The following is a 14,951-nucleotide window of genomic DNA, read 5'->3' on the forward strand; positions in this document are numbered from 1 at the left end:
AATGTTGTATCTAAAAAAAGATTTTGCGTAATTAGCCATATACAGTATTGGCGTTATTGGAGACAACTTTATGAAATATTTTTCCAATAATAAGGTTTACTAAAACAGGATACGCAAGGACATAAATACAATTATAGGATACAAACCAGAATGGAGACATAAATGTTCATGGGATAAATGTAATAAAAAGGTCATAGGTTTTACCGTTGGTTTCCACTGGCATTTATTTAACTACTTTATCTATGTTTGTCAAAGAACGTAGTATGACAAATATGTTTATGTTTTGTGGTAGCTGTACATTATGGACCAGAGATTTATTTGACTAACAATTTCAAGAATTATCTCAAATTCATGTAAGGATATTTCAAAATGCTTTTTCTGATATTGTTAAAAGTCACTTCCTAACATAAGCCTTGTTTACCTAAAATTTGTTAATAATAATCTAATATATTTACAACTAGCTGTCCCGTGCGACTTCATTCGCATGGAAATTTGAAAATTTTATTTTATTGTTTACATCTGTCAAATTATCAATTACAAACGTCCTTGATGTTGGCAGCAACTTATGGTCTCTTTCCCACATAAGGGTTTTTATCCAAAATATTTACTTTATAACTTAGGGGAAGTTTAATGTCGTGAAAATATATAGCCTAAAGCGTGATGTAAGTGTAGGGCTTTTCATTAAAATAATAGTTATTCAAAAATATGCTCTAATTGCTGACATCTTACGCCACAAAGTATTGTGTGTTTACGCTTTATTATATCAGTATAGATTTACAATAAATATCGCTAGGGATTTAAACAAAAATTGCAGTTTAGCATTTAAAGTGCAGTATATCAATAGTTGCGTGGAACGTTATGGCTGAACTGTAACCGGCCGAGCTTGTGGGCAATTAGCGCTGCAGACTTTGTGACGTCAGACAGCAAAGTTCAAAGCTTTGTGACGTCACAACGTTGGCTCGTCACGTTTGATTGATTAAACTTACCTACATACATCTTTTTCGTATGTTGAATATTTTATTCCTTAGCGATAAAACAGAGTTTTAGTTCACAATTTACTGCAGTTCTGATGGATTTGTCCATCTCATACGAGTGTCGATTACGATACGAATCGATTCGTAACTAATCGTACTAAGCCTACCGATCTCAACATTTAATATCGACGCTGTCAATATACACTTTTTTGTCTACTACAAATGTTTCCTGTAGATATCGATTATTTACTCGATATTAATTCGATTGCGTATTCAACAATAAAAACGATAACCGACGTTAACAGAATTGTTTACTTCCCACACGGGGAAGTGAGGTAATTTTAATTTTAATGATTTTGTTCATAGAAGTGGAAGGAAGCAACTTACCGACAATATTGCGATAATCTATTTTATTCGTTATTCTGGTTTGTATCGTTGAAGAGAGTTGTACAAAATGAATCGTTTAGTGTATACGTTAATACTAATCTCGATTGATTATACAGAGTGTTTACAATACGATAGATTTAGTGGAGAAACGGTCGATGGTGAAAGATTGAAGGAGCTTCGACTATCAAATGCGACATCGTAAGTTTAAAAAATGAATAAAACAATTACGCTTCAGTATATCTCCAACAGCCACTAAGTTATCTAGATTGTGATGGGAATAAGTAAAGGTGGTCAAAATTAGAAGATACGGCTACTACTTCTGGTGATAAATTACTTTGCTTATTGTCCACTACTTTATCACCTTCGACCAATTCTTATTAAATTACAAACTAAAATATTTAATATTAATGAATTCTACGAGACCCGTAACTATTTTCGGGATAAAAAGTAGCCTATGTGTTCTTCCAGAGTATGCTCTACGTCTGCGCCGAATTTCATGGAGATCCTTTCAGCCGTTTAGTCTACAAACTCTAACAAACATCCATCCATCCATCGAAACTTTCGCATTTATAGTGATAGATACCTATTCGTGTATTTTTCATAGATTTGGTTTATTTTTGTTAAATTACTTTGATAAAAAATTCCATTATTTGCAGAATTTGTACGATATACATTAAACCGTGTGTTCCCCACGAAGGCAGTAGAATTGACGGTACTTGTAATAATTATAAATATCCATCATTGGGTGCTGCTAAGGGACCTTACGCAAGACTGTTGAAACCTGACTATGCTGAAAGTGAGTACCAATTTGGTGAAGTCGGCACGTTACATCTAGAATTGTGTTCTACACAGCGATTCGTGTATCCGTTTTTATACTATAAGGTGGCAAACGAGAAAGTGGCCAACTGAATTCGCCGAGAAAAGGAAGCCGATGTACATTCGCAATTTGAGATGCGTTGCCTACCCTTTATCAATGGAGAAGGAGACGCACATAAAGAGGATATTCCCCTTTCCTTTACGTCTCATTCACCGTTAAATCCACTTTTCCTTTCCGTATAAGAATGGTGGGAAAGTAAAGGGGTAAATATTAGGCCGTGCTACTTAAATGTTTGAATAATATGCATTTATATACAGATGGTGATGTAAGACTCAGTAAGAATGGGAAACCGCTACCCTCAGCGAGGCAGGTCCGGACATTCCTGCAGAGTACGGGTCGTGTCACCGACAAGATTACATTCAATGTCGCCGCTGTTCACTATTTAGATTTTATCAACAGAGATGTCAGCGTTTTATTTGAACCAAGTAAGATTGAGGAATGATTTGTTTTACAAAATATTTCAATTTTCAAACCTAATATCATAAGATTGATTAAAAGTTAAATCGATTTAAGAATTTAATATTGTACACTATTTTACATTAGTATAGTCTAAAATTTTTGTTTTTTTTGCGTTTCTTTATGGTCTTTGTAGTAAAAAAATTTTGGAAGAAAGTGAATCATAAACGTTACAGGTCCAACTTTTAAATATCAAATATAGAAACAGTCGTAAAATATTAACAAAGTATACATAAATGCTTTCGCTGCATTATAGATATATCTTTTTATTTTACTTCAGTTGATTATCTCACAAAGGGGAAGGATTGTTGCCATCAAACGGAGGCAAAGGACCCTCGCTGCATGCCGATAGAAGTACCAGACAATGACCCTTACCTTAAAGTTACAGACATACGATGTCTCAATTTTTCTCGTGCGGAAACATTTCAAGACATCGGTTGTCTCTCAGAGACAATGCTACCTGAACATGTTGGTATATTTTGTACTGTGATTGTTATAATATTGTTTTCACCCGCGACTCTGTCCGCGTGGTATTAAAAAATAAAACTAAGTAGCCTATGTGTTCTTCCAGACTATTCTCTGCATCTATGCCAAATTTCGTTAAGATCCGTTCAGCAGTTTAGGGTACAAACTCTACGAAACGTCCATCGATCCATCCATCTATCTAAACTTTCACATTTATAATACTAGTATGAACTAGGAAGTATGATTTAACAGCGCAAAGTGATTCTTATTTTTATTAACGATTAATGTTATTATTAAATAATAATTTTGAATGCTGGCAACATTTAAGTTAAATACCTTTATTTTTATTCTTGATTAGATTAACTTACAAACGCCGCTAATAGATTTATCAACAATCTACGGAGTTGATGAGCGATCAATGAATTTAGTAAGAAAATGGGAAAATGGTCTTTTATTAATGGAAGAAAGAAAAGGACGTAATGTGCCTCTTGTAAACCTAACCAAAAAGTTATGTATTCAGAATGTGGGGAATGAAACCAACTGTTATACCTTTGGTAAGATATTTTCGTAATAAAATAATTCCGTCCGAATAGCATTAGAATAATTTTTTATGATTCTTTTAGACAATTTATTTACTGCATCAACAAAAGATCAAAACACCTAACGATAAATTTATTTAGTTACCTTTTTTTGTTACTCAGTTTCATTGTTTGTGTTCTTATAGGTTTTCCAGAGGTTGGTAATTTCGATTTAAGAACGACCAGTTTTACCATATTTTTCATGAGGGAACATAATCGTATTGCTAAAATTCTACACGAATTAAATCCATGCTGGAAGGACGACCGGCTTTTTAAAGTCGCCCGTCAAATAAATGTGGCGACAGCGACCAATATATTCTTGTACGAGCTTCTACCGCTCTTGTTAGGTAAGATTCTGTTAACATGTAAGTTCTAGTCTGGCTGCAGTCAAGTTTGTTTCTACACAGAACTATGTTGTATTTGTTCTGACACGAACATAGTTTGTACAGCTCTAATGTTAAATGGAAAAGGAACTGCGACGTGCTGAGCTAATTGTTCATAAAAGTACACCCTTAGTGTTGAATTAGTGTAATAAATCTACTTTAGGACCAGCTTTAGTAACCGTTAAACTACTGATTTCGCCAGTTAATTTATTAGATTCTTCTGAGATACTAATTTAATGTCATTTAATGATTTTTAAACTATTACAGATAGAAGAAATATGATTAGTTATGGGTTAATATCTAATCGGAAGTCTCAAGTGAGTGCGTACGATGAAACCGCGATACCTCTGGTCTTCGCGGAGTACGAGATTGCGACAAGATTCTTTCATACATTAATTGATGGAAGAATAAAGTAAGTGTAGCTTATCGTCTTCTGTTCATAAAGAATTCAAAGCGTTGGTCTCGTCTTCGATCTTCCAATAAAAGTGTAATCAATAAAACGAGTGCATTATGTTTATACTATGTATATAAACTACGCACGTCATGGGGCCCGCCATCTACAACCGCCTGCCGGACCACGTCACAGCGGCTACCAGTCTCGTGTCATTTAAAAATAAACTTAAGTCATGGCTAATACAAAAAGCCTTCTATAGTATCGAATAATTTTCCTACCATGGTTGTTTTATGTACACATTTTTTATTCAGAATATCTGTAATTTTTTTTTATCATAATGACTTGTAATTCTCTTACCAATAATCTATTTGTATTTAATGTGCTTGTAGTAATTGTTTTGTTTTTTCTATTATAAGTACAGTTTTGATTTATTGATTTGTTTTAGGAAATACGATAAGAATTACAACTATGTAGATGAATTAACCTACAGTGATAGTCTATTCAGACAAGACCTTTTAGAACAGAATGGAAATTTTGAAGAAATAAATCGCGGTACTTTCTATCAGAATGCTGCTAAAATGGACGATATTCAGGATCCAGAGGTAATAAAATCAACACAAAAATTAACGGCTTCCGAAACAAATGAACATCAAATTGTTTTATAGAAGATGACAAAAGAATAACAATACACCCGATATTATCCAAATAACGAAGTGACTGGTACCAATAAAAACTTTCAAGAACATAAAATTGCAGATGCATAGTATATTTTTACTAGACAGGAGAATATAAACAGAAAAAAGGATAGTTTCCTTTCTCATGTTTTTGTTTGCCGAGACCACCTTTTTATGTTTCTTTTATCAAGAATGGTTGAGAAAGGTCAGTAATTAGGATCGGACGTAATGTTAAAAATAGTGTTTACTTTTAGATTTCTGAACGTTACTTCGGTAATTTACAAAAGGCTTACGACCAAACGGCAAGTGATATACAAAGAAGCAGGGATTTAGGTATGAGAGGGTACAATGAATACAGAAATATATGCGGTTTGAAAACGGCAAAGACTTTTGAAGATTTCGCGGATGTTATCGATATAGAGGTAAGCACTATTGAAAAGTATATGTATATTTAAATGTAATAAATTACATAGAATTAGCTTTCGCTCGTGACTTCGTCCGCGCGGAATTAAAAAAAAACAAATGTAAGTAACCTATGTGTTCTTCCAGACTCCTCTACATCTATGCCAAATTACATCGAAATCCGTTCAGCCGTTTAGGCTACAAACTCTAAAAAAATCCATCCATCTAAACTTTCACATTTGTAATATTAGCTGCATATAAGATAGAACACAGTATTTATTTTCATTTAATATTATGCAATCATCATCTCCAGCTCACTATACGTCCTCACCGAGGGGCTCGGAGCCTACCCTAAAGTTAGGGTGACTAGGACATAGTCAACCACGCTGGCTCAGTGCGGGTTGATTGACTTCACACATATCTTTGAATTTATTTGCTGATATGTGTAGGTTGCATCACGATGTTTTCCTTCACCGTAAGAACGTCGGGTAAATTATGTACATATGAAAATTCGAAAAATCGAATATCACATTGGTACGGCAGGATTCTAAGACCTGTAGATTACAAGTCAAGTGCTTAAACCATTGAGCCACCGACGCTCCTATATTATGCAATTGTTTGTTGCAATTAACCACTCTCGTTATTTTCATTAAAACAATGAATTGCTTTTTAAAATAATTGACCTTTTAAATTACACGCTTCGTTACGCTCATATCAAAAAGTTATTTTAATTAAGCTCATACTTGAAATGTGATCGTTGTTTTACGGTTGAGTTGGGTAAACGAACGAGGGTTCGTTTCTCATATATCCAATGTGTTTAAGCATTAAAAGTATATTATATGAGCTGTTCTAAGCTGGCAAATGGCAAAATAACTGATCATTCTTTACTACCAAACTTTAAGATTCAATGGAATTAGCTTGAATAAGTCTCCTTTCAGAAATGTCGAGTGGAATCTTGTGAAAATGTCCAAGACACTCTTATGAATTAGCTTGTAGTAATAATGATGTTCATAAAACAGTAAAATTGCATTTGTTTTTAGAAAGTGGAACTATTAAAGCATTTATATGAAGACGTAGATGATGTTGACTTGCTGGCTGGTATAATGAGTGAAAATTACATTAAAAATACATTTGTTGGACCGACATTATTTTGTATAATGGCGCGACAAATGAACGTATACAGATTTGGAGATAGATATTGGTTTGAAAGGGGAGATCAATATCATAGTTTTACACCACGTAAGTTTTTTTTATTTGTTTCTTTATTAATCATATGGCAGTAATTTACACCTAGAAAATACTGACATAGAAAAAAAGATTAAAATACCCATATTATAATGTTACAAGGATAATTGTGTTTTATTACTTTTTTTCTACCTCGTAAATGCAATCCTTAAAAGGTTATTTTAAACAATTACAAAAATTACATTTATTTAAATGTAATATTTGTACTTGTAATCCTCGATAAATGTTGTGTACATTCATAAATAAAATGTGTAATCGAAAGTTAAAACCGACAAGCAAAACAATAGGCGTGTTCATATCCGGAACATAATTGTTCTTCCGACTGTACTCGTAATTATTGACTATGATATAAAAAAAGTGTTCATATTTTCAGGCCAATTACAAGAGATCAAGAAAACGAATTTAGCTCGCCTCGCGTGTGATAATGCTGAGGGGATCAAATACATACAACCGCAGGCTTTTCTCAACGTACAGACATAGTAAGTGATATTTTATCATAAATTAATATTTAAGAGTAAAAATAATTGTGTAAATGTCGTTATCAGGATTAATGGTTCAAGAGAAACGTATAACATTGAATTAATTTAAAAAAAGGCCTGAGGGTCTATCACTAATTGTATACATTGCGATAATGTATTCGTAATATCAATAATTGTGTGAGATTTGTCGGTGCATTATAGTACACTTTTGTCGATGTCGTTACGAAAATGTTCTTACAAATATTCGTGATAGTCTCTGCTCTGTTACGAGGATACGAACGAATGTACGTACTTGTGAATGACATGCCCGTTATCATTCAAGCAACGTCACTCAGATCACTATGATTTAACATTCATTTCTTTACTATTCAGCAATGCCCCAGTGTCCTGTTCCCGAATACCGGGCGCGGATCTAACAAGTTGGTACGACAAAAATTGTTACAAGACTGAAGACAAATCTATTGAATTTGGCCGTGAAAAATCTAATGAATTTTACATACATGTCACGTAATATTTGTGTTTTTAATTATGGTGATTGTAAGTGTTGTTATAATAGACATCTGATTTTACAACATACTTATTTTAAAATTTTTAAATAACTAGTTGTTCTTGTATTAGAAGTAAGCGTTATCATATAATTATTTAATAAAGTATAAAATTACAGTTTGATATTTTTTTACAACATGCTTTTTCTGTAATTTTAAGCACATCAGAGTTGAATAAAATTGTCACATCACAATCTTTATACATAATCATATCTTTAATACATAATTTGCATATCAGAAGTCGTTAGTAAACTTAAGCGCAGTTTAAAATCCAGTAACAGTGATCACAGACCACTAGTCCGTGTTATTACGTGCACTAATTACACGACACGAGGCAATCAAGAGATTGAAATCTTACATCCAGTTGTTGGTAACACTGACTACTCAAGTGTTAATTAAGGATTCACATAGAGTTGATACTTTGAACTTTCACGTGTTTATTTACATGTGATGAAAAGAAAATTTCAATAACTAGTTGTACATAAAAGTGGAATTTAAAAAAGTTTCGACATTCTTCCAAGAAGTATTTAACTACCTGTGCGATGTTATTGTTCCTATAGTTTTTTTTTCTTAAATCAGATGACATGTGAATCAAAATATCTAGAATAGATGTATTCAATTAGCTATAGAATAAAGTATAATTTTGCACAATAGAGCACATAAACTGTTAACGTTAGAGTCAAATGTTTATTTTATCACATGTATCTACTTTTCGCCATTGTCAGAGTATTTAATTAAATTAATCTATGTTCACAACTCTATTAGTGGTTAATTCGTGGACTTGTCAGTAGTGAATAATCTCGATAGTGACTTGCAAATCTTACTCTTAATCTAACTTGATAGTATTTTAATTGTATTAGTCTTTTTTACATTATAAGGTAAACGAACTCGGCTCAAATATTGCAATTGCAGATGTGATGCTTTCCTAAAACAACCTCGGAATATTTTCCCTTCCCATGCATTCTCATTTCCGCTTTACCTTTCCTTCCTATCATTTTCTTTACGAAAAGGGTGGGCAGTGTAAGTAAACTAAAATAAGGTCTCGTGATTTGTCACTCCGAAATTGTCTCCGTCATTTACCAAACTAGGATTTCATTATAAATTGTTAGATTTGATTGAAAACTTGTCTTTTGTTGTTTTAAATCTTAAAATCAATATGTATTTTGTAACTAAAAAACTATCCTATACTTGTAACTCGCAAATCATGGAACTTCAACTTCATTGTAATTGAGTTTTCAAAACGTTTCTGTAACACATGTTCCTGTTTTACAGTCGGGACGTGATTTTCTTTCTAAATGCATCGAAGGCGACCCGAACGATTCTAACATTAATATTTAGGACTACCAGACCTATATCTTATTATAAGTAAGATCGATTCAAAATAACTAGAGTAAGAGATGGATATTAAAATAGAACTATTTCTAAAAAGTACAGTAACATTTTTTTTAAATGGCTGAAAATTATGATAAATGTACTATGATATAAAAACACTAATTTAATAAAATACATGGCATATGTTACTCACTGTTAACGTAGCTTTTTAATGGTAAAAGAATTTTTTAAATCGACCCAGTAGTTTTTGAGTGATTTCAAAAAATACAAAAATACAAATCTTTCCTCTTTATAATATTAAGTATAGTTTACAAAGATTTTGATAAAACTTATCAAAATATTTCTTAGTAAATTGCTAGTGAGTAAACATCAGTAGACTTGTGTATATTGGATTATTCCCGCAGTCAATATTTATGTAACACTAAAGTCAATATTGTTTACGTTCAAAGTTATACTCACGAACAGTTCTAGGAAACTACAGCGTGTTTTAAAACGAAAACTAAATATTGTACACAAATGTTGCATGTTACTATCATACTAATATAAATGCGAAAGTTTAGATGGATGGATGGATGTTTGTTAGAGTTTGTAGCCTAAATTGGTGAACAGATTTCGATTAAATTTGGCATAGATATAGAGGATAGTCTGGAAGAACATATACACTACTAACTTTTGTTTTCTTTTTTTAATTCCACGCGCACGGGGTCTATGGCGAAAGCTAGTACTATGTTAAACACTATTGTTTATTGAACATCGTCTAGATAGATTCTATAAGTATTACTTACTTTTTTATTTTAAGTATATGATTTGTAAGAAGTATAACACAGGAAAGGTATATCTCTTGTAAGTAAAAAGTAACAAAGGGAATATAAATATGGGTACTAATGGGTACTTTTATTATGAATAACGTTTGACGTAACATTAGTTGAAAAATCTCACAATTTCAAGTCGTTCTTCAGTGTAAATATACACATAACGTTGACATTTTAAGAATTAAGGTGCGTATCCACTAAAGTGAAACAGTGACGAAAAAAACTATCATATTTCTTTTATTTTACGATTCCACAAATTTATTTGTATGTATTAACAGTGATAGTTAAGTGAAGAATTAATTACTTTAATTAATTTTTCTCTGAATTGCATGTGTGGAGAAATGCGTACCAATATCATGTGGGTAAATATTTTTACAACTTTATTGCGGTTATTTGAACAAGAATATTCCTTTATGAATTGCCATATATTTAAATCTTTGGGTCCTTCGCTCGGTATTCTTTGAAAAATATCGTAAGACACCATTTACAGTGGAAACACACCTTTAATCCTTGTTTAATGAGGTCTGTAAAAGGCAATACGATATTTCGAACAAGCCAACAACAAAAAACTTTTCTTCATAATGTTCTAATTTATTTTTATTCTCGGAAAACGAAAATGAGTATTTCTTTATCTGACATTCTTTTGTTCAAATACTAAAATACGGAAATCTGACGTATTATTTACGTAAATAATTGCGGAAAGTCTTCTTTTTAATGTAAGAAAAGAAAAATTATTAACAAATGAAGTCAGTTCTAGTAATTAACAAATGCCAATCATTAATTTTGAAAAGCAATACATGCAACCATTTCATGGTTTTCGCTAGGTGATGATCAAGGGGGTAAGATCGTTGATAAAGGAGGTACAGGCCGATGATCAGGAGTAGCTGCAGCCATTTTCTTAAAATTAATAAGGATTTTTCTTTGATAAAGTTTGACAATACTGTTTTAAGTAACTCTGCACATAAATACACACTTGTAAAAGGTCGTTCCTCGGTGTTTTTCTTTGAGTCGTGTACTCGAGGTTGGCTAGTAGTTATTATTCATAGCAAACGGAATACATTGACCGAATGTCGAGAGTGCCACTTTTACGAACATGTCGCAAGTTTGTACACATTCGCTTTACATTTAGATTTGTTTCAGGTCTTTTATTGTCTAAAATGAATAGTTTGAGTTTATATTAAGACGTCTAGGTTATAATTTAACAATTAGAAAGTTATATAAGGAAGTAACTAAGAAGAATAATGTGTAAGAGTAGTGATAGTTCAATTTAAGAGTGGTAGAGCCACCCCTTTTTTGAGAGGAAAGGATGGGAAAGATAAGTGGATTTGACGGTGGTGGAGACGCACAGGATGGGGAAATGTCCTCTATATATGCGTCTCCTCCTCCATCAATGAAGGGTAGGCAACGCATCTGCAATTGTGGATGTTTATGGGTAGCGGTCGCTTTCCATTTCGGTGGATTCAATTGCCCGCTTGCAGGTTTGCCACCTTATATTATAAAAAAAAAAATTGCGAACGTCAATAGTACTGGAGTTGATTTGATCAGTAATATATAACTTTAACTGTCGTGGTATGTACAAATATAATGTTCGTAAGATACGGGTTTCTTACCACGATTGAATTGTTTTAGCTCCCGATATTTCGGCACAGTTGCATGCGCCATGTTCACGGGCTGGCTGAAGTGATGCGGTAGTGTGAAAAAAAAAGTTACACGAAGCCATATCGGTCTACTTTTCTCCTGATACGGCGACCACTACTATTATTGTCCTTGTTTTCACTAAAGTCCACACTAGCTGTTTTCTGTCGACAAACTACTAAACTAAAACAATTCAATCGTGGTAAGAAACCCGTATCTTACGAACATTATATTTGATCAGTAATGTTTATAAAATAATACTGGAGATATAATTCTGTAGATAATGTTTCGGTTTCGCTAACTAAATAATTTGATGTTTTAAAATTTCCTACCGTTCTAAAATTCGTAAACAGAGAATTGAGAATAATTTATTTAAGCCTGCAACGATTCACGGATTTAACTGGATTGGGCTGCAATCAGATATAATTGATTTGCAATCACACGAATTTGCAAGTTTGTAATGCGATTTTTCATTTAGCCGCCTAATGACCATTCATTTATTTAAATGTAAGACGCCTGTTTGTAATTTGACTAGACAAATTATAAAACTAAATCAAAAGCGAATTTGTTAATGGTTTTACACGACTACTGCTACTAAAAAGGTAAACCATAACTTTACTTAAGTTAATATTCGCTATACTTAGAAGTAGAAATTAGTAGCTAGTATTTCTAAAAAAGGGTTTCACCCAAAAGTACTAAAGCGCCTGATAGTTTTTTCTAGTTTAGTATTGTATGAGCTAGGGGCTGTGTGTATGGTTGGCGTCGTAACTCCAGGCTTCATTAAACGTACAAGCTCTGAGACCCGCTTTGCCTATTCATATCATGCCCTAATTTAAATTTAGACGTCACTTAAAATGACCAGAACGAGTTAAGCTCTTGTATTTAATCTATGTTTATATAAAAATAACCTGCAATATTGATTAATACATTAACATATCACAGCCTAAACTACTGGATATACATATACAAAATTTTGCTTATAAATAACCTAATGGTTTGGGGTACGGACTACCGATCTTGCGGTCGAGGGTTCGAATCCCGCCATTCGACTATTGTCGTGAACCATATCCTAGTACAAGCCTAGAGTTTACTTGGTATGGTTAAAGGAAATATTAGTAAATTAACAAAAATCTTCTAATATTTTAACATAAAAAAATGCAAATTAAATAGAATTGAGAAAATATAGCAACATATCTAAATAATTTTACCTATATAAGGTTGTTATATCAGACTTATTGAGAACAGACATGTTTATATTAATATTTTAAATTTTCAAAAATAAATCCATATAGAACTTTGTTATCCAGTTAAATCTGTAAATATAACCATATATTTTTACGTGTTTTAAACATTTCGGTGAAAACAAAGAACACAATTTTACGACTTAATTAAAACGAACAATGTACCAATAATGAGATACGTGGTATTCGTACACAAAATACGTACAAATGAAATCGTAACAAACGTAAAAATCAGGGCACGTACGCACGTGTCTTATTAAGCCGAATTACTGATTTCCATACCTTTTAGACTGGAATTTTTGATGTATACTGAAGTATCACTCAACAGCACACATAAATTACACTCACAGCTGAATTCTGAAACTACATTTAATTTTTAAATAACAAGACACCACTTAAACTAAATTAAATATTAAGGGTCTTTTCCACTAAATTATAAATTGTCTGTTAACAATCCAAGGTGTTAAATATATCATGAAAATATCGAATTTTGTTCCCTTATCTGACAGTGACGTCATTTTTAAGCTATCTGAGCCACAGCAAATGGTGGGACAGGCCCTAAGTATAGATTATATTTTCTGATACTAAAGTTAATGACTTTTATCTTACTTTTAAAACAAAAACAGATAAATTGTTCCTAAACATTTTACTGTTGTTGGTATTTCTTCAGAGTACCATTGAAGGTAGACAATAAAGTAACAAACAATACGTTGAAAAATTTAATATCAACAGAGCGGCTTGTTTACGTAACTTCTGGAAGTGGCTTATGAAATTTCTTTCTCTCAAAGGATATCTCTACACTATTCGTATTCAAAAGCTTGCGGATGCAGTAATACTGTCTTTTATTATTTTTATATTAAGAAACACGAAAATTATGACTATTTTTGTTTTATTTTTAGAGTAGCTTTCGCCTGCGACTCCGGCCGCGTGGAATTAAAAAAAGCAAATGTAACCTATGTGTTCTTCGAGATTATCATCTACATCTACGCCAAATTTAATCAAAATCCGTTCAGCCGTTTAGGCTACAAACTCTAACAAACATCCATCCATCTAAACTTTCGCATTTATAACATTAGTATGATAAAGATATGAAATATGTTGTGTAACGAAACATGTTATGAAAATAGATTTTTCGATTACTATTGCAATCCTTAGATTGGTTGAATAAGAAAATGAATTAAAACTTTGTATTTAATATTTTGCGGTTTAACTCACGTGTATATCATTCCTTTTTTTTTAACGTGGGGAAATGCCTAACGCATACCACCCTTGCAGGGACAAGGATGGTTATGTCGGATTTGTGCCGACTAAAACCCCACGGTGGCCTCCAACGGCCATAATAAGGATTCGCGGGATCTCCAAATGGAACGTGTATTTCATTCCTTAGATGAACAAAAAATCGATAGATTAATTGACCACGGTAGCTAGTGTATCAGAATTTTAGTCAATATGATGTTTGTTGGAGATCTCATCGTTTTTTAATTCAGAAATTTAAATTCTACTTTATAAGTATACACGCGTAATTTAAATAGCTTATACAAGCGTAGCCAGGGTGAGCACTAGTATGCTATAAGCTTGTATTTATCACCGCCGTGCTAAAGGTACGTGTCCATTAATCTTGCAGCAGGACATAATTAATTATTCCTCAGGGGCAGCTTAGCGACTACACGAACGCATTGTCTCTCCCATAGCGACGCTTCATTGTCGGCAATCACCACAAAAAAGGGTAAAAATGGTTAACACTTTAAATGTAATCCTCTAATTATGGTTATCTATAATATTATAATAAAACGTAAACACACACTGCTTTGTTACCTAAGATGTCAGCAATCACAGCATATTTTTGAATAATTCTTTATTTAATAAAAAGCACCACACTTACGTCACGCTTTAGGCTATATATTTTCACGCCATTAAACTTAGGGGTTAAATATTTTGGATAAAAACCCTAATGTGGGAAAGAGACCATAAGTTACTGCCAACATTAAGAAAGCAAGATTGCTAAGATTTGTCATGTCATGTCATTTTGACATTTGCTCTTGATAGTTTGACAAATGTAAACAATGAAATAA

General features: G+C 32.6%; 1 protein-coding gene across 1 annotated transcript; it reads left to right on the forward strand.

Annotated features, from left to right (window-relative positions):
* The first annotated feature begins 784 nt into the window (after positions 1 to 784).
* LOC106102674 (peroxidase-like) lies at positions 785 to 7,898 on the forward strand. The gene is made up of 12 exons (XM_013282225.1): positions 785 to 1,559; positions 2,018 to 2,157; positions 2,496 to 2,663; positions 2,975 to 3,162; positions 3,518 to 3,713; positions 3,884 to 4,084; positions 4,388 to 4,532; positions 4,960 to 5,116; positions 5,443 to 5,610; positions 6,631 to 6,829; positions 7,209 to 7,314; positions 7,687 to 7,898. The coding sequence occupies exons 1-12, from the start codon at positions 1,429 to 1,431 to the stop codon at positions 7,823 to 7,825; spliced, it is 1,938 nt and encodes a 645-aa protein (XP_013137679.1). The 5' UTR covers positions 785 to 1,428; the 3' UTR covers positions 7,826 to 7,898.
* The last annotated feature ends 7,053 nt before the right edge of the window (positions 7,899 to 14,951 follow it).

Source organism: Papilio polytes, unplaced genomic scaffold (genome assembly GCF_000836215.1).
Source record: "Papilio polytes unplaced genomic scaffold, Ppol_1.0 DF823912.1, whole genome shotgun sequence".
In the NCBI taxonomy this organism is placed as follows: domain Eukaryota; kingdom Metazoa; phylum Arthropoda; class Insecta; order Lepidoptera; family Papilionidae; genus Papilio; species Papilio polytes.